This window comes from Leuresthes tenuis, unplaced genomic scaffold (assembly GCF_036924035.1).
Source record: "Leuresthes tenuis unplaced genomic scaffold, fLeuTen1.0.hap1 SCAF_18, whole genome shotgun sequence".
Classification (NCBI taxonomy): domain Eukaryota; kingdom Metazoa; phylum Chordata; class Actinopteri; order Atheriniformes; family Atherinopsidae; genus Leuresthes; species Leuresthes tenuis.
Genome location: NW_027325372.1, coordinates 7,647,573 through 7,670,362, shown reverse-complemented (window position 1 = coordinate 7,670,362; position 22,790 = coordinate 7,647,573). Strand labels below are relative to the sequence as shown.

General features: G+C 42.0%; 2 protein-coding genes across 7 annotated transcripts; both read right to left on the bottom strand.

Annotated features, from left to right (window-relative positions):
* Window positions 1–200: 200 nt before the first annotated feature.
* anp32e (acidic (leucine-rich) nuclear phosphoprotein 32 family, member E) lies at window positions 201–10,299 on the bottom strand. 4 transcript variants are annotated; one of them, XM_072369950.1, is made up of 7 exons: window positions 10,118–10,299; window positions 6,019–6,168; window positions 4,510–4,632; window positions 4,256–4,418; window positions 4,024–4,151; window positions 2,479–2,513; window positions 201–2,393 (listed from the first exon to the last, which is right to left on the bottom strand). In XM_072369950.1, exons 1-7 carry the CDS (start codon window positions 10,169–10,171, stop codon window positions 2,306–2,308), a joined length of 741 nt encoding a protein of 246 aa, XP_072226051.1. In that variant the 5' UTR covers window positions 10,172–10,299; the 3' UTR covers window positions 201–2,305. The 4 variants fall into 4 exon arrangements, with proteins under 4 accessions (XP_072226051.1, XP_072226053.1, XP_072226050.1 ...); XM_072369952.1 differs by having other exon boundaries at window positions 4,060–4,151; XM_072369949.1 differs by having other exon boundaries at window positions 201–2,391; window positions 2,474–2,513; window positions 10,118–10,298.
* Window positions 10,300–11,143: 844 nt separating this feature from the next.
* LOC140274666 (GA-binding protein subunit beta-2-like) lies at window positions 11,144–22,207 on the bottom strand. Of its 3 annotated transcripts, none has more exons than XM_072370034.1 (8): window positions 22,053–22,207; window positions 18,781–18,888; window positions 18,320–18,487; window positions 16,348–16,542; window positions 15,649–15,817; window positions 15,156–15,332; window positions 14,953–15,071; window positions 11,144–14,495 (listed from the first exon to the last, which is right to left on the bottom strand). In XM_072370034.1, exons 2-8 carry the CDS (start codon window positions 18,886–18,888, stop codon window positions 14,148–14,150), a joined length of 1,284 nt encoding a protein of 427 aa, XP_072226135.1. In that variant the 5' UTR covers window positions 22,053–22,207; the 3' UTR covers window positions 11,144–14,147. The 3 variants fall into 3 exon arrangements, with proteins under 3 accessions (XP_072226135.1, XP_072226134.1, XP_072226136.1); XM_072370033.1 differs by lacking the exon at window positions 22,053–22,207 and adding an exon at window positions 21,013–21,324; XM_072370035.1 differs by lacking the exon at window positions 22,053–22,207 and adding an exon at window positions 20,895–20,974.
* Window positions 22,208–22,790: the final 583 nt, after the last annotated feature.

Sequence of the window (22,790 nt, the reverse complement as noted above, 5' to 3'; positions counted from 1 at the left end):
AAGGGGGAGGAGAGGAGGTAAGGAGAAGAGTCAAGGACGCACAAACGGGGAAATTAGAGGAGATGGGCTAAAGTCCTCAGTGTCCCAGAATGGACTGCACATCTGCCAGGTGGAGTGGTGCGTTCAGGCGACTTCTGACAGCTTTTAATTATGCAGGATTATGTCATTTGCAGGAAAAATTCAGAAGCTAAGAAAGTGTGTTCTTTTGATTTGTTTTCTGAAGCAGGTTTTATTAATTCAGGTGTTTTTATCTTGGGTCATAGTCTCCTGGGCTGTATTTACCTTCCTATGTTTGTCAGTCACTTTAAAATGTATCACAGGTGCTGTATGTATATATATAAAAAAAACTGATTAACCCAAAAACCCGAATCAACCTGAACGTTGCCTGTTGAAAAACAGAAAACTCTGAATGTTTACATTTCACCCGAGGCAGAGAGCACCTGAACGCACCACGGGTTTTGTGTAAAGGTAAAAGGTCAGGTTGTTTCAGCCGGGGGACGAGCTGTGGCGCAGCGGTGGTCTGACTGTTTCAAGGGGACCGAAAATGAGCCACTCGGTTATTAATTATCTAAAAATATCAGCAGCCACTGATCAACAAACACAAAAACCAAAAAAAAATTAACACATTAACAAAAAAAATGAAATAAAATCAGAGCTAATAGTTCCTCCCACCCACCCACTACTTCCCCCACAAAATCCCTACAATAAATCAAACACACACTGGAACAATATCGTGACTAGGATCTCATTTGTGGACCTGAGCTACAGCAGGTCTGCATATTTCTAACTATGAAGGGGTGGAGACAGCAGAGTCCATGTGATCCTCAACTGAAAAATGTGACTTCCCTGACTGAATGTGAGGTCCTGAAGTGGGCGCTCTCCTCTGTCTGAGTCCACAGACTGATATGGCTGCAGTACGAACCAGTTTCTTGTTCTTGGTTAAAATGAACAGGTGTTAATCCGATCAAATGCAGATGCTCTGTCCGGTTTGTAGTTCAGGAATTCAGAGAAAGACAAAATTGTGAGCTGGTGTTCACTCTCAGGATCTGCTCTAAGGTTGGAATGGCCATACAGGAAAACCTAAAAGGGTAACCTGCCGGTTTGATGACATCCATGTGGTGGAACTGCAGACTTCGATGGTTTTTGAGGGCCAGTTCACGGTTTCCATCCCAGTCCATCTGCAAGGGTCCTCATATATAAGTGTGAGATCAATCTAAAGTTCAGTTTAGTCGAAGCCTGGTAACTGGATGTAGCTCCTGTTCTCTGATGATGTAATTGGCCTGTTTTCAGACTTGCTATCCACACATTTATGATCCGAAGCAGGTCAGCAAGGACACACAGGTGATATTTTCTATTGGACTTTTTCACAAAGTTGCATCACATACCAACTTGTACCGAAATCGTCAAATGAACGGAACCAAACGCACATCTGCAAAGTCTCATATGGATGTGGAAACTGGCCGCGACAGTCCCAGCTCACAGGGGTCAAACAAAAACCAGTGCAGACGATGAAGACCAGCTCAGTTCCACTGAAGTTATTCCACAAAAACTCAAGGACTTTTCTGTAGATGGAGCAGAGGTGATCATAAGACCACAGATGTGGGTTTCAGGCTGCGTTCAAACGCGTTTATCCAGAGAACTCAAACGTGATGCAGCGAGCCCACCTGAGCAGGACAGGCAGGAGGGTCTCTGCTGTGAAGTGGACTCTGGTGCTTTGTTCTTGTTTAGATGGTACTTTTGTTGCTACTTGCCTCTGATTTTCAGGAGCCACTGCAGGACTAACAGTTCTGAAGTCTTCTCTGGATGTTGGCAGGATTCTACCTCTGAAGGCCCTTTTAGTACCAGCTGATGAAAAGTTATCCCTGAAGATCCTGAAGAAAATCAACCTGTGCTTGATGGTTTCTGTGCTTGAGGACATAATGAACAGATTCGTACAAGTAGGAGGCGCAGCAGCAAGAGGAAGAACCGAGAGCCAAACTTCAGCCGTCCAGAAAGATGTTTAGACGAGGACCGGAGTCCAGGATGTGGAGGGAAGCAGACTTACTGGACAGACAGAAAGTTTGATCCTGAACCAGGTTTTAAAGGGAAACATGTGGAGTCGTCAGCTGGAACCAACAGGTAAAGTTCAGATAAAATCTTTCTCTGTAAATCTCATATAATATCTAAAAATAAACAAGTGATTCTATTACAAACTGAAACCAACTATCTCAGGTCACAGCGCCGTGGCTGCTGTCTGGTGGAGGTTGGGTCCGGAGGAGGACGGAGAAGGGACAGGATGACACACGGGCGACGGCCAGCTGGATGCCTAGTCGTCTTCATCGTCATCATCTTCCTCGCCTTCGTCGTCTACGTCTCTCTTCCTCTTCTGTCCCTGATCGCCCGCCTGTTCCTCTGCAGAGAGAAACCGAACCAATCACAGGCTGCACCGTGCCGCTGGATTCAGTGCAGCTGTAACATTTAAACTCACGCTCACCTTCCTCCTCTGCATAGTCGTCCTCATCATCGTACTCCTCCTGTGATGAAGCACAGACACAAATGAAAAAGAGGAGCAGTTTCACTTCAGCTGAGGGCGTGCTCTTTCAGAACTAATGCAGAAGGCACTAATGAAGCTCTACGGCTACGTCAGCACAACATCACTGTAACCAGGCCAGTTCCACCAGACCGACTCTGACAAGCTGTCCTTAAACACAACTTTTTACATTGTGTGTTAAAAGTATTTTCCAGCTAATTTCCATGAAATTTCCACAGTTTGGTTCTAAATATATCTGAAACAGCAACTTCTGTGGAAATCAAACTAAATATTAGTTTAAAAACAAGATTAAAACCTTATTTGTGACCACAGCAGTCATTTACTGATTACATAAGTGGGCTTTTCTTTTATCCAGACAGACTGAGGCTCTTACAAATTTCCTCACAGTGTTTTTTGGGGGTAGAACTGGTCAGATTCCCTATCAGTGACTGAAGTGTTAGATTTAGGTGAGGGTAATACACATTGTCGCATGCTTGCCAGTTGCCAGTTACCGCAATATTATGCAAAACTTTTAACTAAACGCAGCGTTAAAGCAAAATTGCATTCAACTTTGGTGCAAAAAGGTGACATCAGAGTCAATGTGTCGCAGAGCTATCTCTTACATTCTATTTCAGTGTGTAATAATTAAAGTAAATGTTCCGATTCTAATTATCAGTGTCCCGAGAAAATGTAAAAAGCATGATCCTGTAAATGTTAGCATGTGACGCATCCAAAGCACGACTGTATTCTCACTTTCAGTGAACAGCAATAAGCGTGCAGCTCACTGCATGCAACAATGACAGTTCCACAAAGTAAAAACACTGTTTGAAACTAACATCAGTTTATCAACCTAAATCCAAAAGCCTCAAATACATCAAAAGATACTTGATAAATGCAACACTTTCTGCCCTTTAGGTAAGAATCTCGTAAATATAATATATATGATAATTTGGACTGAAACTGTGGACATTGTGTGAACTATGCTGTAATTTACAGTTGAATTTCCAAGAAATTAGCAGGAAAATATGAGCTGATTTTCATAATTTTTTGTGTTTTCACTGAACATTTTGTCTTCACAAAAAGGAACATTTTATTACTTCTTATTAAAAAAGAAAAATTATAAAGCCCTCATAAAAAGACTTAAAATATCAAAAGAAATAAACGCTGCGTTTAGAGAAGGTTTCTGTCCTCGGTTTCAGAGGCGGCCATTTTGGAGCTGAACCTGGTCGAGAACACGTTCAGACCTGAGGTGAATCCATCAGACCAGCCAGAGAACTGAACTTAGATTCACATCAGACTCCAAGTCTGATGGGGCAGCTTCTGATTCAGATCAGTGTTACCACGGAAACCATTGATCAATACAAAATCTACAGAGAAAACAAAAAGCTTTGTAAGGAAGTCAGACTCTGGATCTGAAACTATGTTCTCTGCCTGGCTGAGCACAGGTGCATGATGGGATATGGGGAGGGGTCCTGCTGTGGCTCTACCTGCAGGCTAAAGCCTGAGATGCCCACCTGATTGCCCTGGTTCACTTGAAAGCTCAACCCCACCTCTCCTCCCTCTGAGCCGTCTTCATCCTCTTCTTCATCATCCTCATCTTCGTAGTCGCCGGTTGGCCCCGCCCCTTCCTCGCCGTTTTCATCTATGAACACACGTCACCATCAGACAGACCCCATCACATACTTACAAAGACGTTCCCACTATGAGAAGTATTCGCTAAACCCTGAACAGAGGTCACCGCCCCACCTTCATCGTCAGCCTCGGAATCCGGGGCCTCGTTGTCCTCCTGGTCAAAGCCGTCCAGGTAGGTGACCTGAGGAAGCAGCTCAAACACGCTCTCCCTGTAGTCCTCCAGGGATGTGATCTCACAGTTGAACAGGTCCAGACTCTGCAGGCTCTTCAGATTTTGCTGCAGCAGGAAACGGCACGCGAGCGTGTTAACACATACCAACATCCACAGTCAAGAGTTTAAAGGTGGCGAACAAGAGTGAGCAACTGACCAGCGCCTCCACGTTGCTCAGCTCTTTGATCTTGTTCCCGCTCAGGTTGAGGTAGGTCAGGTTGGGACATTTCTCTGCAAGAGTCTCCAGAGACCCTGACAGGTTGTTGTCGCTCAGCTCCAGCTGTGGAAACAAGAGAGGGCTGTGAGAACAGCTGGGGGATCATCTGGGTGGATGACCGTAACATGATTCCATCATTCAGTCAACATCAGTTTGATGAATAGTTCAAATAAAGAGAAAATTTGAAGCATTTTCATCTTCCTCTGAAGTCTAAACTCAGCTGTGGATCATTTGACTCAAACAAACGTTTGTCCTGTCAGTGAGATGCAAAGATGCTGTTTCTTTTTCAGTTCAGGTGTCTTTATCGGAGCTCAAAGAGGTCGTGTAAGGGGCTGATAAGTGAGATCGGTGTAAAATTCACACCCGTCTGTCCAGCAAGAGGCTGCAAACAGACTCCTGACAAACTGATGTCTAAGTGTATAGTCAAAACATTCATTTTTTGCCTGTATTTTTCAATCATAATCACAGATCATTCATAATCTTCCCTGTGTTAACAACATAAGGAGCCTCAGTTCCTACTATTTCTGTTTTTGAGCCAAAGCCCAACAGCGACACCTACTGGACGAACTGGCGTCCTACAGACTGTCAGAGGATTAGACTAAAGGCACCTAAACCGCCTGATGCTCCACTTCTTTTGAGTTTTTTTTTCAAAACAACACAACAGTCTAACAGAAATTAAGTTCAAAATCAAAACTCTAACACAGGTCTTTTTGTGCAGCACTTTCTTAATAATATCCCAAAGTGCTTTGCAGGAAGGAACAAGGTGAGTTATAAGTTAGAATAATAAAAAGTGTCATAAATATATCAGAGTTAGCCAGAGGAAAGTTTAGAGGAGGCAGGAAAAGACTTAGTGTGCCTGAGTTCAGTGGGCAGAGAGTTTAGTCACAAACTATAAGCAGGATGTGGGACTAACATAACTACCAGATCCCTAATAGCCTGCTTGATATCTAATAGGCTGTCAGGACAAGACCCAACAGAACTGAAAGAATTTCAGGGAAACAAACACAATCATCTCTGACTTATTGTTGTTAAATATAAGCTAATTCAGCACCACCCAGCATTTAATGTTAGAAAGGCAAGTGGTGAGATTTTTCCAACATTAAATCACGTTTTGATCTCATCTGCAGAACAAACACAGAATTAAAATGTCCAGTATTGTGTTTATTTCAGTGTACTGTAAGGCATTATGTAAACTGTACTGCTTGTTCCCAGATCTTCAGATATCCCAGGAACAACTCATACATAATGTTAATGTAAAGTGTGTAAAAGCGATCATTTCACTTAAAATTCTAAATTATTAGATGATAAATTAATATTTTAATTCATAATCAATTAATTAAGAACTTTTTTGCGACATTTTAATGAGAAAATCAAAGACTTCTCCTCCTCGTGTCGTCTGCCACACCTGGAGCTCTCCCCGAGGACACCCGGCAGGTGAGGAGCGCTTACCTTACGTAGTTTGGGCAGAGAGGGCAGCTTTGACAGTGAGCTCAGACCCACGTTGACCATGCTGAGGAACTCGAGCTCCGTGAACGCGTCCGTCAGACCTTCAACCTCCCCGTCAGCAGAGCGACTGTTGTCCACCACCAGCTCCACAATCTGACAGGCAGGACAAAAGCAGAGCTCTGTTTGGAGGACGTAACAGTGCAGCTGTCTGAGGAGCAGCTGCCCATTTTCAATCACGTTTCCCCTGCTGTTCATCCAACAACCAGCAGATGCCAGCGCGAACAAAAGCTTCCTGTACACAATGATTCCTCCAGTTCTGGAAGACTTTATAGAATACTTTGAATATGCTTAACTGCTGCTGATCGATCATTGCTGATCATCTTTCTTTCAGCAGACTGATCAATTTGCAACCTGCTGCAGCTTTGGCCAAACACTAAAAGCTGTCTTAGGTCTTTATATTAACATCTGGAGGGTTATTTAAGTTCAATGTCGGCATTTTCTGACAGAACAAACGATTAATGGAAAAAATATTTACAACAACATCAGACAAGATCATTTTGTTAGTCGTGTATTGGCTTATTTATTGATTGTTGCTCATTTTAACAACAGAGTTCATACAAATAAATGCAGACATAAATAACTGAATTTGAGGATTTTTTTCTAAATGTTATCTTCAAATTCATCTCTGTTGATTTCAGCATTTCTTACTTTGATTTTTTCAGCATTTCTGTACTTCTGACCAGGTTTCTTTTTGTATTTATAGATAACTTTAACCTAAAGTCATTCATTCAGCATCTCTACGTGTATTCTCCTTCAATTTCCACATAAATTCATGTAACTCTACATTTACCTGTTAATGCTCTGTATCTTTTTATCAAATTATCTGTCCATAAACAAAGTATTAGCTCCCAACTGATAGCTAATTTAAGGTTAGCACAGTTAGCTGACAGATTAAGACGACTAAAGAAATAATTTAACAGAATAATACTTTACTAACCCCTAAAAGCGAAATTACACTTATAAAGAAAAGCAGCTTGTAGAACCACCTTTAACAGCAATAACTAGAATTAGTAGATTCTGTGTGACGTTATCAGTACTTGGCGTACTTTTCTTTATATTGTTATTTCTTAATATTATCAACTGAAGCATTGCAACACTTTGCTGCTGTGTTTGGGGTCATTGTCCTGTTGATGACCCAGTTTCAGCCAAGCTTTCACATTTGACTCTACAATACTTTGGTATCCAGAGGAGTTCATGGTGGACTCAATGACTGCAGGGTGTCCAGGTCCTGTGGCTGCAGAACCAGCCCGGATCATCAGCCCTCCACCACCGTGCTTGACAGCTGGTATGAGGTGTTTGTGTTTGGTTTTCTCCAAACGTGCTGCTGTGCATTATGACCAAACATCTCCACTTTGGTCTCATCTGTCCAAAGAACATCGTTCCAGACGTCTTGTGATTTGTTCAGATGCAGCTTTTGTTTTTACAGAGAAGAGGCTTTCTCCTTGAAACCTAACAAACAAGCCATACTTGTTCAGCCTTTTTCTGACTGTACTGTCATGAACTTTAACATTTAACCTGCTAACTGAGGCCTGTAGAGTCTGAGACGTAAACCTTAGAAATGACAGAGGATGTGTTTTCCTATTCACATAAACCATATATTGTTTAAGTATTAACATGGAGAATAAATAAATGATCACATTAAAAAAGAAATATTGACAAAACTGTTGGAAATGTGTAAACGTATTAAAAAAAAATCAGAAATAAGCACAAAAATTCCTCCTAAAGTCATTCTTTTCTATACGTCAGGGCAGAAATAACAATAACACACTCAGTCAGAACTGTTGGTTAGGGCCGGGGTCCAAAACCAGAAGAATGCAATTCAGTTTCATTTCTGACTTGGTTCAACAACAATTCAAATAATTCAAATGTGTGAATCAATAAATGAATCACCTTTTTGGTCACGCTGCTCTGGGCGGCCATGCTTTCTTTAGAAAATGCTGCCACACATCTGTCTGCAGGTGTGACGGAGCTGCTCCTGCCATGTCCCCACCCCCACCCACAGACAGTACAGGTTCTTCCCCACACCTGCACCAACCTCTTACTCAATGTTGCAAAACTAGTCACGTGAAACTAGTCTAAAGATTGTGTAATAAGTCCTAATGTAGATGATGCAAAAAATCGAGCACTTTACAAATCGATGTTGGGTTTTTCTAATGAAAATACCTCTGAATTGGAACTGTTGATATAATAACTTATTCTTTGTTCATTTATAAATACTTGATTCATTTGTAATTAGTGTTTAAAGATGAACTGAGATGGAGGAATGTGACATTTTCCATTTAGTTTGTAAACAGTTTCAATGTTTTTCATATTGTTTGATGCTGTAAAAACGGCAGAGTTAATAATATATATATTTTTAAAACACATTGGGGAGATGATAGGGTAAAGATATCTGAGTGAGGCTCACAGTAGATAGATTGGACTGTGTGGTTTGAAATCCGGACTGGTGGGTGCTTTCATTTCCCAGAGTTCCTTTGCTCTTCCTGCTTATATAACCATAAGAGCTTCAGTTGAGCGTAAGCCTGCAGCTCCACTATCTCCACTGTGACTGCGCAGGGTTTAACCCACTATAATCTGCATGCAGCGTGGAGCCGCTGCTGCTGCAGGAGGAGGAGGAGGAGGTGGAGGTTTCTATACATTCACCATCTGCCGGCTTCCCCCAATTCATAAAACATGACAGCAGCGTTTCGTCTGCCGAAGTGAATTAGGCTGGAGTATTATTTGACTGGAGTTGCTGGTTATATAATACACACAGACACACGCAGCATGGAGTCCTGCCGTGTAGAAATGGACGACACAACCTGACAATTAAAATTAATTAGACTGAGTCCGTTACTGCGCTCGCGGCAACGTTTAATGGGGACGACAGGAGAAACACGACACGGGTAAAGTGACAAAGTTAGCTGAATCGGTTCGATCAGCACTCACAGTAATCTAGATATAATCTGTGATACTTTTAAAACCCGGGGAGTAACGCCGTTGTTTCTTCCGTTACGACGCCGTTATCCAAACGCCGAGTCGTCGTTACCGTGTAACCGACGTTACAGTAACGGGCGATAGCATAAAGCTGCATTATTAATGTTTCTTACGTTCATAAAGTCGAAATTTTCGCAGTTATCGCAAAACATAACAGTCGACACTACAGCTAATCCGCTTTCTGTAACGGTAAGTCGGTAACGCGTTACTGCTCCAGTGTGTGTTTGACCGACCTCAGTGCGCCACCGAACTGGGTCGCACCTCCTCGAAACCTCCACAAAAGCCCGCAAAACACGATACATGCTATTTTGAATTAATCTGGGCACAGTGCGACGCGACGGAACACGGTGAAAAGAAGTCTTGCATCAGACATTACTGTCGAAGTTTGAACCGCCTGAGACTTAAAATGTCCGCTCGTGAAGGAAGACGGTTCTATAACCGCCAACCGAGTTGTTGTTCTTGTTGACGCGCTTCGTTTACCCCGAGACGTCGAGCCCGAAACAGCCCGGTGCTCACCTTCAAACAACCGCTCTTTCCCCACCCCCCCGCCCCAACCAAACACTCACGCAGTTTTGTCATATTTATTTCGCATTATCACGATGTCCTCTGTTAAAGCCGAGCTGTTTTGAGCCACCGGGGGATGGTTGAAAGTTACAACTTCGCCTCGTTCGTGACGGCGTTTCAGTTGTCGGTTGTCGAGAGCTGAACGACTCGGTGGGATTAGGGGCATGAAGCGGTCGCAAGCTGGTGCATTTTATGGGATAAGTTGAACCTCCGTGACAGACGAGATTTCACCGAAAAGCAGGAGGGGGCGGGCGGACGGCGCAAACCGTGAGATGCTCCACATCTCCACTGAAATAGCTGATGATAACTGGGGCAGCAGATCAAAACGAGAGCTGATCTATAATTGTGGTTTAGTAGGCGAATATCCGAACGCACTGATGTGAGAAGTGGGGTCCATGAGAGCAACGGTGGGGGAGCAGCCAGACCGGGCTCCGGACGCACATCACCTCACGGACTATTTCAGGCAACAATTAAACATGTTATTAAAGTCTAAGTAACTCACCTCCGCTGGACTCCGGTTCCGCAGCTCTAAAGTGATCCTCTTCTTCATGTCCATTTTGAAATATGAGGTGTTTTTGTTAAGAAGCGAGCGATGAACAGTTGAGAAACTCCCGGGGATCAGAGCCGTGGCTGCCCTACTCTGCTGGCCGCAGTTTGCCTACTGATCCTCCATGATACCTCGCGCCCTGCCCTCTCCACTACAGCCCCGCCCCCCGATGCTCGGGGTTGGCCGTATATGTGTGCCCTGCTGCTGATTGGGCAACGGACATGTCAATCATATCTGATCGTATTAATCCACTAACTAGATGGCTGTATCCCAAAAGCCACAGACAGCCGCGCACAGTCACATGGGAGATGTAGTGTCGGATTCCATCGATAATACCAACATTTCGGTAATTCTTCACGTTTTACCCATAAACACATAAGTAGATATCGGTCTCCATCATCAGGGCTTAAGAAAAATGCTCCACTTTTGATATTTTTTCTGACAGAAGCACTCCAGGGAATTTAATGGATAGGATTTTCCACATAGATAATTAAATTAATAAATAAAAACACTATTTATCTTTACATTCACGAGTCAAATTTAGTCATTACCATTAAATAAAATACTATCCCTTAGTTTAAGAGTGAAGATTGTTTGGACCTGAACTGTTAAAATGTAATAAGCATCTAAGTAATCAAGTTCTAAGAGAAAAAAATGTTAACCTTTGAAACTTCAGACCTAAATATGTTGAAAATGTTATTTATTCCATTTCATAAATGCATATTTTAGCATGTATAATGTTGCTTTCAATGTAAAAAAGACAAATTGCATCATTACCCAATAAGGTTAATTCCTTTTACTGGTAAACAACTAAATTGACATTTAAAAAAAAATCTAGACTAACGGTGAATGCTTCCATGCTGCAGAGCTCTGCTGTCGTCCCAAAAAACTATAGAAAGCTCATAAACAAAAAATGTAAGGTCTGGCCGATAAAGGCCTCAAGAAGAGGCGTCTCAAAGATTTAAAAACACAACAAAAAAGTTCTTATTCCAAAAAACAAGTTTATATTTCAGATTAACAATGCAGGCAGCCATTATCATCATAATCGTCATAAGCAATCAGGTACAGTTAAAAAAATACAACTTTATATGTACATACAAAAGGGTTGGCTTTTCTGAGGTTATAAAAATAACTATAACTCAAAAGATGCAGGATCATAGATTAAAGGAAGAAGGGAAGGGAGGGAGGGCACAACAGGTGGCTGAGAGGATACAGGTGGGTTTAAAAAGCTGCTAACAGACATAAGCTCACAGATAGCATCAGCAACTGGTTTCTGAACTGAACCAACATGAAGCCTCTTAGAGGAGTGTGCCTGTGGCATTAGGTGTTTCTTCTCCAACTAGAGAGTTCACTTTAATTAGACACTGTTGTACAAGTGACATTTTAAAACCCTGCAGCTGTAAACCGGTCATTCTGCTGCAATTTGTGGTGAAAGCCATTTCGATACTGCTGAACTGAGAGTTTTACCTGTCTTTGTTTGACATTCAGAGGGAACATCAGCGGCTAACGATGAGGTGGAAAACATATCGCTGCCCGGGAAGCTCCTGACATTAGTTTAAATTAAGGGATGTTAAAATTCCTGCACTAAGATCAGCTGATTATCAACACAAGTTTTGACTCTACTCTATACTCCTACTGATCTGTGTGGATGTCGAGATAAGAAAACTTCAGAAACTGACAAGATCATATTTTTTGTCATGACACTGGGAAGTGTTCAAGACGCAGCATCAGTTGTCAAACATTATGATCCAACACATGGCTAAAGCGCCCCGCTGAAAGGCAATTCAAAGTTTCATCCTCACCTGCCCGCTGGGGTTCACCGGGTCTCCCTGTAACGGCTCAGGCTCACTGCGCCATGGGTCTGAATCGATTTCCATTCAAATAAACACGACAGAGAAAACCTGGTGCAGAAGAACAAGGATGCTTGTTTTGAAGAGACACTTTGCAGGGGAATCGACGCTATCCTCACTTCACTACAGTCACTTATATATGTCCAAGCTTCAGTGCAGCCGATCCAAACGGTAGCAAGTTTAAGACAGTATGTGTCTGCACATGTATACTCAGACAGCAGGCACCGGCTTAATGTTTCCTGGTTCATTCACTTGATTTGCAGCCAGAAGATTCTTGTGTAGAGTGTATTAAATCATTTTGCACACGTAAAGCTGAAGCCAACAGAAACACAGCACTACTGTAACTCTGAGGCCGTTTTACAAACCAGCAAACTGAGACCGTGGACGACACACCGAGTGTTTCATCTGGACTTTAGATCAATTCAGCAACTCCAGCACTGTGTCACAGCCTCATATGAAATTATTCAATACATGAAAAGTTTCAAGTCGAACAAGAACTGGCCAAACGGATGATTTTCAAGTCTTTGGGTTTTCAGAATTGTTCACACTGCAGAACGAAAAAAATAAGCTTTCTTTTTACTTCCAAGAAGAGAAATAAAAATCTGCTTGAACAAGTGACGTGTTAATATGTAACATATACCTCCTTCTAGAAACTGATGTGTAAATCTGTGGTATTTGGACACCCAAAGAGTCCCTTTTAGGAAAGACCAGATAGAGGACCTGATAACTGGTTCATTGACTACATGATGATTGGAGGATTAAAGAGGAAAGGGACGATATTTTCTTTGTTATAATTCTTGTATTACTTTAGGTTTTAAACTGTTCTTTGGGGAGACTAAAGTTGATGGTCATCTTGGACTGTGGCAAAATTGGATTTATTTTAAGCCTTAAAAATAAAAAAAAATGATTGGGAGACTGATCAAGCAGCTCTTTATCTTGGTCCCAGTCAGACAAACAATGGCTTTATTACCAAAAAAAGGTTTTAAATAATAAGCGTTGGAATAATTACGGTTTCAATGATGGATGTGGTTCAGCTGTTGAAACTCGGACGTGTAATGTGTTTCAGATTTAAAACGGGAAATGCTCCCTTTGCTTGTGAAAGAATTCCAGACAGTTTAGTTATCGTGAAGCGAATGAGAAATGCTGTTTGGTGCTCAAACATGATCACATCTGAAAAAGCCCCAAAACAAAAGTTCATTAGAAGTGACGCGAAGAAAATAACTAAAGATTGGAGATCAATTCAGAAGGAGTTGGTGTCCTTCTGTTCTGTCCTTCTGCTTTACTGTCACCGGGAAGCAAAATGGTGTCAGACAGGGCAACACCTTCCCCTGTCAGCAACATGTGTGGTTATGAAGCCATTCGATAAATTGTGTTGACTCTGACATTTACTAAATGAGAGAGCATCGAGGAAAACTGAATAACATGTAATCAAAAGGGCATACATGGATAAGGTAAGAAAAAGCAAAGGTATTCACAAAAATCAAGAGGGGAAATTGTAATTAAACACAAACTAAAACTCAAATATCTTGCTGCGTATCACTTTTTCTAATTGAACCACCTGTTTTAAATCATCTTGCCTTCAGAACCACTCACTCCGATTCAATCAGGGAAGCAAAATGTTGTGTTTAAGCAGTAAAAACACAGCACATCAGCAAACCTCTGAGTGAAGGAACACCTCCTCCTGAGTTCATTCATCTTTTCCTCGCTGCTGGGAAGGAAAACTCCATCTGGCTGCAACCATTTGAGGAGGCATTAAAGAAAAACCAACAAGGAGGAACGCAACACTGTGAATGATTGAAGTCCTCCGTCTTGTCCTTCCACATCTTCCGTTAGTAACAAATCATTCAGGGAATCATGATGGTGCAGACGTGAACTACACCATCATGACTAGTCTCATCTATCGGCCCGTGTTTCTTCTCTGAACATTCTGTTTAGAGAATCCATTTAGTCTCTCTTCTCCCACAAGTTGGTATCAGATCTTTGAAGGGGATTCAAAATGGTGAGTCAGCTCCTTCCCCCTAGTCTCAGTTAAATGCACGAGTTTAATCAATCTGCTATGACGAGTCTTTTCATTGGTGTACCTCCCCCTCCTCCTTCTTCTTCTTCTTCTTCTTCTTCTCCTCCCTCATTCTATGTTATGAGCTGACCTGTGTTGTTTCTCCACCCGTCTCCACCAGAGTCACCTGACCCTCCTCTCCCTCCATGATGATGCCACCCTCCTGCAGCACCACCATCTCTCCCTCTTCTTCCACCACACTGGCGGCGCCCTCCTCTTCATCTTCCCCTCCAACCACTTCCTCGGGGCTGGCGGCGTTGGCAGCAGCGCTGCCGGCGGTGTTGGCGTTGGTGCTGTTTGCCTGACTTTGGGACATGGCCTCCAGCTTGATGCGGTACTCCTCGGCTTCCTGCTCCTTGCGCAGCAGCTGCTGTCGGTACTCCTGAGCCTTTCTGTTGGCCTCCAGCAGTTGTCTCTGCAACAACTCCTGAGGAATAAAAAGGAGACGAGGGTTTATTTATGAAGGCATGCGAGCCCTTGAAATTCTTTTTTTGTTTTGGTCAAAAAGATAGATAATCACGCCAACTTTGACTAAGACCTGCTGGTTTTAGCTTCTAAAAAAGGTTTTCTGTTTATATTCATCCATACTTGACATATATGATCATTATGGTCATCAGTTGTAAAGATTTTCTTTTTCATATCTGATCATAAGCAATAAATTGGAGGGGGTTAGATTGTTGTGTGAATCAAACAAGACATCTGATTTACTTGCAGAATCTGCAGAATAATCAGTTACAGCAGGAAATTGGAACTGTTGTTCAAAATAATACTGAATAGTCGTGAAGAAGAAGATACAGTACATCGGACTGAGACTGCAGATGTGACGAAGCAGACCTGTGACCATGGTTTTTACTTCTCTTCGTACGTAAACGAGCTCCACTCACCGTCTCGCCTGTGTCGTTGTGGTTGTTGGTTACCTCCAGCTTCCTCTTCCTGGAGGGTGGAGGCTGAGGCTCCTCCGTCACCACCTCCTCTGTCACTGTGTTGGCGGGCACCGCCAGCACTGAAAATAAAGCAAACACTCAGCAACAGAACAACCTCAGGGCTACTCGGAGTCTGATGAGAGGCATTACTGTCTGAGCCGTACTCTGCTGTCCGTGCTGCATTGTGACAAAGAACGGCTGCGACATCCCTCCGGTAGTCTGCAGGTTGCCGTGCTGGTCCGTTACTATGGTGATAACTCTCTGACCACCCTCGTTGACGACAGCAGCATGCTGGATGTTTGAGTCTAGAGCGCTGGCGGCCATCGCTTCCTCTGAATCTCCTGAAGGACAAAAACATTAAACCCGACGCACATGGTTTAGTCCTCAGTTGTGATACAATTCACAGGTTTAAGAGTTTAATAATCGGGCTTCTATTAATGCCTTTTATGCACTTTTCAAAGTAAAAAAATAAAATAAAATCTTCCCCAGTTTCACAAGGTTTTCACAAGGAGTTAACTGATTGTTCTGTCATCAAAGTGTTTTATTTTCCTTTTACCTCCATGCGGTCTGTCACAGCCAAATAATTACACAACAACACGGCTAATTAGCAATCACAGTGGGGACAGCAGTGTATGGTGCCAGTGTGTGTGTTCATACCGGCGTTGGCCTTGTTGAGGAGCTCAGCCAGGTTGACCACCCCCCCTTGGATGGCAGGTATCCCCTGGATGATGAACTGTGGCTGGTTGGTGGTGCTGCTTGTCTCCACGTTCATACTCACTTGGTTCATGTTCACCTGGTTCATGTTAACCTGGTTCTGCATACCCTCCTGAAGACACATAAAAGGGAAACGTTCCTCTAAGTCTCCATTAGAGATACTTATGAGCTCCTAAACAAATCTTTTTCTGTTTTAGCCTCCATAAATTTTATTTGTCAAACATCTTGAGTGCACTGATGTTCGGCTCCACTTCCCCGTTTCAAACTACACTCACATTAATCCGACCAGATTTTCCTTCCCAAACACATTAGCAACAACAACAGAGCTGCATCACGAGAGAACGTGACAGTTTAAAATCTGAACCGACTAGTTACGGAGGTTAAAAGTGATTCAGATTTATTTCAGCTTGCATTGATCATGTTTGTCCTCATTTTGGCTTCCCACAGCTGTGAAGCTGCAGAGAACTTATAACTATTTTTTTTTTACTGAAAGTCACTGAGACATTAATGGGATGAATAAATGAAAATGTGCTTTATCTACATCCTTAACAAAAAGTACAAACCGACACATCCAAAAAGAACCGGAGTACAACAGTCTTAAGGCTCAAATCAGCTGACTGGATGTTTAAGGTCTTGTCTCACCTGCAGCAGCAGCATCAGCTCCGTGTTCTGGATGTCTACCGCGATGTCAAACGGCGTCTTGTCGAACTTGCTGAGCGCGTGCACGTCAGCCCCGTGTTTGATGAGGGTTTCGGCCACGCCGTTGTGTCCGTGCTGGGCTGCCCAGTGAAGAGCCGTCATCTTCAGCATGTCTTTGGCGTTAATGTCTGCTCCGCTCTGAAAGCAGTTTTTTAACGCAGATGAGAGAGAGCTGCAGACACTGATTCCCTGATTCTGAACCAACTGTTTCTCTGACAGCAGGCGTTTACATTTAAACATTGAAAAATCCCTTTTTAAGGCCTTTCAGGCACAAGTAAACACAGAATGTAAAGACAGTGGATCCTCTGTCCACAGAAAAGATGCTAAAGCTGTGGTGGAGGTCTGAAACTGACCAAAGCAGTTTCAGAGCTGGTTCTGGTGCTAGAGCCGCTTCTACTTGGTCTCATAAACAACCAGATAAAAAGGTTTTGATTTCCCAAAGCCAGTGTGCATCTATGGAGCTGCGTTGCTTTAAAAGCTTCGTCCAACACGTTTCGACTTCCCTCTCGTATACTCTCAGGTTTCTGTAGAGGACCTCAGAGTAAGGACACGGATTATCTTCACAGATATCAGTATTTGCCTAATTGTCCATGCAAACCAATGTCTTAATATCACCAGCCTAGCTTATAAACACCTTTTTAAACAAGTCTACGTTTGTGAATATTTCTTGTAAATCTGTCGAGAGTTTAAAAACACTTACTGGTGTTTATTAACGGTGCTGAAAATGATATTTATACACACTGTCTCACGTGGTATCTATAAACTGCAGCTCGAAATATTAGAACAGCGGACAATGTTTGTACAGTAAAGTTATCTGCAAATTCAGCTGAAAATTATTATTGCAAACGCTATTCTATGCAGGTCATTAGGTAACGTTCACAAATACGACTTTAGATGTTAAAAACATTAAAGAGCAGGAAAACGAGAGGAAGACTGAGTTCATGTTCTTCCACTGGTGCTTCAGCTTCAGCTCCAGCTCCTCAGTTTTTTTACTGCTTTGTCTCCAATCAAGGAGACTAAACCAGACACTTTTTTTCTTTAAATGTGGCAGTCACAACATTTTAGTGGGTCTCCATATGTCCGACCTCAGCCCTTTGCTCAGGATCGGTGCTACTGTAGCACCAGTTTTTCGGGGCCTGAGAAAATGCTTTGGCGTTCAATACAGAAAGAACTGGTTCAAAGTTGGGCCCGGTCCCCGAATCAGGACTGGAGCTGCCTTTGTGAGACCTGAACTCCCCCTGAAAACGGATTGTTTTTATTTTGCTGTGACAAACTCACAGCTGTAAAGGTGCAGCAGCAGCCAAGCAGTTACTGATAAATCACAAACTGATTATTCGCTATAAATAACATAATTAAATAAACCGTAATGCAAAAAAAACAAGAATATCTGATGGAACTGCACAACCAGGAGGAGTCTGTTAATGTATGATGAAGTGGAGATGCAGGTATTATTGCTCACCACCAGTACAGACTGTAAAAACGTGCATTCATTGTCTCTGCGCACTCTTGATGACCTCCGGAGCTTTAACTTCCTCTGAGTTGTTATCTGTCTGGTTTAACTAGCTGCCCTCGGCCTCATATGTACAGGAGCACCAGGACTGGCTGACATTCTTCCAACAACATTAGCTTTAAAGCGTTTATCATCCGAGGATGGAAACGTTAGCGGTGGTGGAAAACAGGGAAGGCTTTGAACATCTGTTCCAGCTGTAAACAGGTCACTGCATCTTGTAGATCAGTTCTGAGGAATACTTTAGACAGGAGCTCTAAAATGTCAAGTTAAAATTCAAAAAGCCTGTTTATGCAGCTGGTCATTTAATTCATTATGTGATTTAGTATTGCCTTGTATCTTAGGTAGAAAAGATTTAAAACAGTACTTTAAGCCTATGGAAAGAAATGTAAAAACTAGAGGACCCACCCTGACCAGCAGCTCTACGATGACTGTGTGACCCTCGGCAGCCGCCATATGCAGCGGGGTCCTGTCAACTTTGGTGCGGGCATCCCTGCTGACGCCAGCTCTCAGCAGGACGTCTGCGGTGGAGTAATGGCCGTGCTGAGCGGCCAAATGGAGAGGGGACGTTCCCAACTGTGGGACACGGGTAAAACACGTGTGACATCAGTGCAGCAGATAAACTGAAGCTGAATGACCTCAAACATGTCTCTTTGGGTACAGAATGATGGCAACAGCTGTAGCTTCAAAATGCTTAGAAGATAAGAAAATTATGTAAACTGTCACAGAAGAAGACTCGACATAAATATCTTTAGTTTGTGTTAACGACAACCTGGATGACTCGGTTTCAACATTTGAGGTTAACTCGTTAATTAGGAAACATTAAACAGATATCACTCCAAGTGGCGTAAGTGAGGCCGGCCTCTCACCCAGTCGGTGGTGAACGGAGCTCCGTTGGCCATCAGGTTTCGGACCTCGTCATCCTGACCTTTCCGAGCCGCCTCCAGCAGCCTCTTCCCCAGGTCCACCAGCGACATCTGGCACAGATCAGTACAGGTGATCAGTCTTAACAGGAAGCACCACTTGGGCCCTGAATTATCTTCCTGCACTTAAGGTCTATTTCACACTAAATAGCCTTTTTCTTCCCCATTTCATGTCAAGTCTCTATGGGATTATGATCTTCTGTTTGACAAATAGCAGCATTAAAGTTTGTTTCAACCAGAAATAAACTGCCACACTCCTTCAGAATAGTCGTCTTTTGAAATGTGAGAAAAGTGCATAAACATCTAAATATATTTAAATAGTACAGACAGAATCCAGTTATCGAGCAGAACCACATACAGTTCTTTAACCAACTGAATACCATTTAATCAACAGGTATCTGGTCGTTCTCTGCAACTCCGTTCTTCTATTAAATGTGGTACCACCATCCTCACGAACAGCGAAGTCTCAGTCCAGACCCTTTTATATATAGGAACCAGCTATGAAGAGCAGAGCAGTGGCGTCCTTATCTGCCTATAAAAAATCTTTTGGGACATGCCTGACACATTCTGTACAAATACCCTCTTTTATTGTCCATTAAATACATTCAGTACCTAATGCTTACAATTGCATTTTTTACTGTAGTAAAATGCAAGTAATGATATGCAAGTAACTTTGGATCAAACTATCTGCTAAGTGAGTGAATGTAAATAACTAGTTAACTGCTTTATTCCAAACAGAGAACCTAAATATTTGATGATTTGATGCTTCTCTTTGTTACACAGCATTAAACTAGATATATTTGCCTTTTTGGACTCAACTTGTCACTGTTTCCTGTAGACAGTAACACACTTTAATCTTTTTGTGATGTTTTATCTAACCTCGATGATACTTGCAGCTCATAAAGAAATGTACAGGTTTGTCTATTTCCTAAATTAACTATACAATAACTATTCAAAGTATGTATGAATTAACTGATCGTGACAAATGACTGAGAGCCTATGACAAAAGGAAACTTAAAAAAACGTTCTGACTTTAGGGGGTAGGTAGGAAAGGCATTTTGCACTGACTTCTTACATTTTATAGAACAAAAACTAACCAGTTGAAGTGGCCCAAATTTAATTTGTATGACTTGAGAGGGTTTATGAGACGTAAACTGTATTACGTTTTCATTTCACAGCATTTAGTGCCTTTGTGTGTATGAGAGATTGGAGGTTTCCATATAAAGTAATTTTTTCCATGAGAAAGGGCGTTCGTTCGTTTGTTTCCCCCTCCCCATCCCCAGTAACTAAGCTAATTGTTAGGTGTCCATTATCGGACAAAGCTCCCGCCTATTGCTATCAAAATAAATCTGGAAAACCCTTGATGGCGTTCCTCTTTTCTGTGTATTTTATTACGTCTTAGCAACATAAACGTAGCAACTTTTGGTGGATGCGACCTGAATCATACAGATGATTAAAGTTCCTCTGAAATGTGGCAAAACAACACGATTGTGTCCGATAATGGATTAATGCATGCGGGTGTTCTCAGCGCTAACAACACCCATGACATCCTCAAAATGAGACTGCACAGAATCACTCCATAACTGAACAAAAAGTTACAGTTTTTAAAGTATAGCCTTGGAATGGGGGCTCTGTTGAAGTTGAAATAAGAAATGATAGTTTTCTTTTGCAAGAAAATTCAACAAAGCCGTGTCCGATAATGGAACCTAAGCAGACAAACAGCATATCATATTGCGAAACAGCGAAGAAGGACGAGGCTTTTCTCTTCGCGGCCGAGGAGCCATTTTACGCGCCTTCATGGCCAGAAAAAGAGTCCGCCATGTGCCACGTACCCCCTTGTCCTCTCTCTAAGCTGCTATCTACCGCATTTGACGTGTAAATCTGTCCACCTGTGCCACCTATATATTTACAGTAGCACAGACAGGAAACTGTTTGATATTAAGTTGTTGGTTTTCCGGGGGAAGTCACACAGAAATTTCCTATTTTACACACGGAGAAAAAAACTACTTCCACATCCGGTTAAGTTGCATTCTGAAAGCGTGCATCGTCAAACCGCTTACCGGAGACTCGACTGAAGATACTCTTCAACTCCCCCCTTTATTTTCTGGTCTTTTAAAGTGTAAAGACTAATAAAGCATGCATCTTCTCCTGGCGTAGGACGGCGGAGTGGCTACTTACCGTGTTCAGGTTTGTTAGGGGCCAGCCGGGCTGCTCCTCTCTGCTAATGTTAGCACGCTAGCCGGCTAAATAGAACAAGCTCCCCAATGTGAGGAGGACTTGTAGGCTTTTACAGTTCCGCGATACGTAGGAAGAGCTGATGAGGTGTAAACTTTATTTCAAAATGCGCAAAACATGGACATTAGCCGCCACTGCAGTCTGTCGGGTTCCTCAAGGCTTGTTTACTGCAGAAAGTTAGCGAGAGGCGGCCGTTACCAATTCCGGATGTTATGAGTGTGGCCTTCAAAATAGGAGTTTGATGAATGCGATATCTTATCGCCTCCATAAGCAAACATTCAAATGTATTATTGAATTAACTTCCACCATCAACGTATTCATAATAGATTAAATGATTTCCAACGTATTATTTTGCTTAAAATAACTTTAATTTAACTGTTTTATTGAGATAAATACTTTTTAAAAATAAAATAAAAATTCAACAGTTATCTAATAGTTATTGAAACGGATGCTTCCATTCTATATCGAAATTAATATTAAATGTCACAATCAAGTAAAGTGATAGAATTTATGTTACCAGTTCCAGTTGTGGAGCCGAAGGTACAACCGTCTCTTTGTAGGTAAATGATTTACACACATTTTTAAAAGGACGTTTGCATGTCTGCATTTGTTTAATTTTTGTTTGATTTATTATTAAGTTTACTATTTAACAGAATTTTAATATGATTTAAAATATGTAGTTTAGCGATAGCACTTAACCTGTAAATATGTTAAGTTTTCTTAAAGCACATCAGCTTAACTGCTAACTTTTTCCTTTAAATATAACCAAAAGGACTGCTTGATTGTGAGAAATAAATACATACGAACTTCCCATGAATAACTCTTAGGTACTGCATATTTGGAAGGTACAGGCTGTATTTTATGTTGAAACTTCTGACAGGAAGTTCATACTTTTTTAACTCTGCTGTTTACCAGCTGGTGGTGTTAGCCGTTAGCTTGAACACATGCAGATGATTAGCAGGTCAGATTAACGCGTGTTTTACCTTTTTTTCTTGGTCAGTCTCGTAACTGTACGCCTCCTGACGTGAATCTGTGTCTGACAGGTGTTCACCTGCCAAGGGCGCTTTAAAAAGCTCTTTATTTTTGTGTTTTGTCCAGTACAAATATGGCGGCCTCGCGACACCGGAGGTGGAAGCCAGGGTGTGCGTTAACCTCCTAGTGGGCGGGCTTTTGTCGCATCGCGTTAGAACAGACCTGAGGTCGGTCTGATAAGCACAGTCTCGTTTATACCGCGGGACAGACGCTGATCTAAGAACAGTGCAAAGAAACTACACATTCCTGCCTGTAAAGAGCATGTCGGGTTCATTTGAAAACTATTAATTAGCTGAATTGAATAAATAAGAATCGGATCTAATTGTTAACCCGGATATGAAGTCTGTTTCAAATGTGAACATTTATTCCGATTTCAGTAGTTTGTCTCATATTAAACTTAACAGAGAAGAACTAAGTATGGTGTTGCGGTAATTGCCCATATTCAGATTTTAACTTTTGCTTTACATTTGTAATGAGGTCATTCACAACTCATGAGCTCAACTATATTTTCAAATAAACTGTTAAAGTTTTGCAGTATGTTGTATTACCCCTAAAAGCTGAGTATGAATAAAGTGTTTAAATCCAAATTTTTGTCTTTCACTTTTTTATATCCATTTATTTAAAAATAAAATGTTTAAAAGATATGATTGTGTAACTGTAGAGAAAATAGTTATTTATATGTAGGTTTT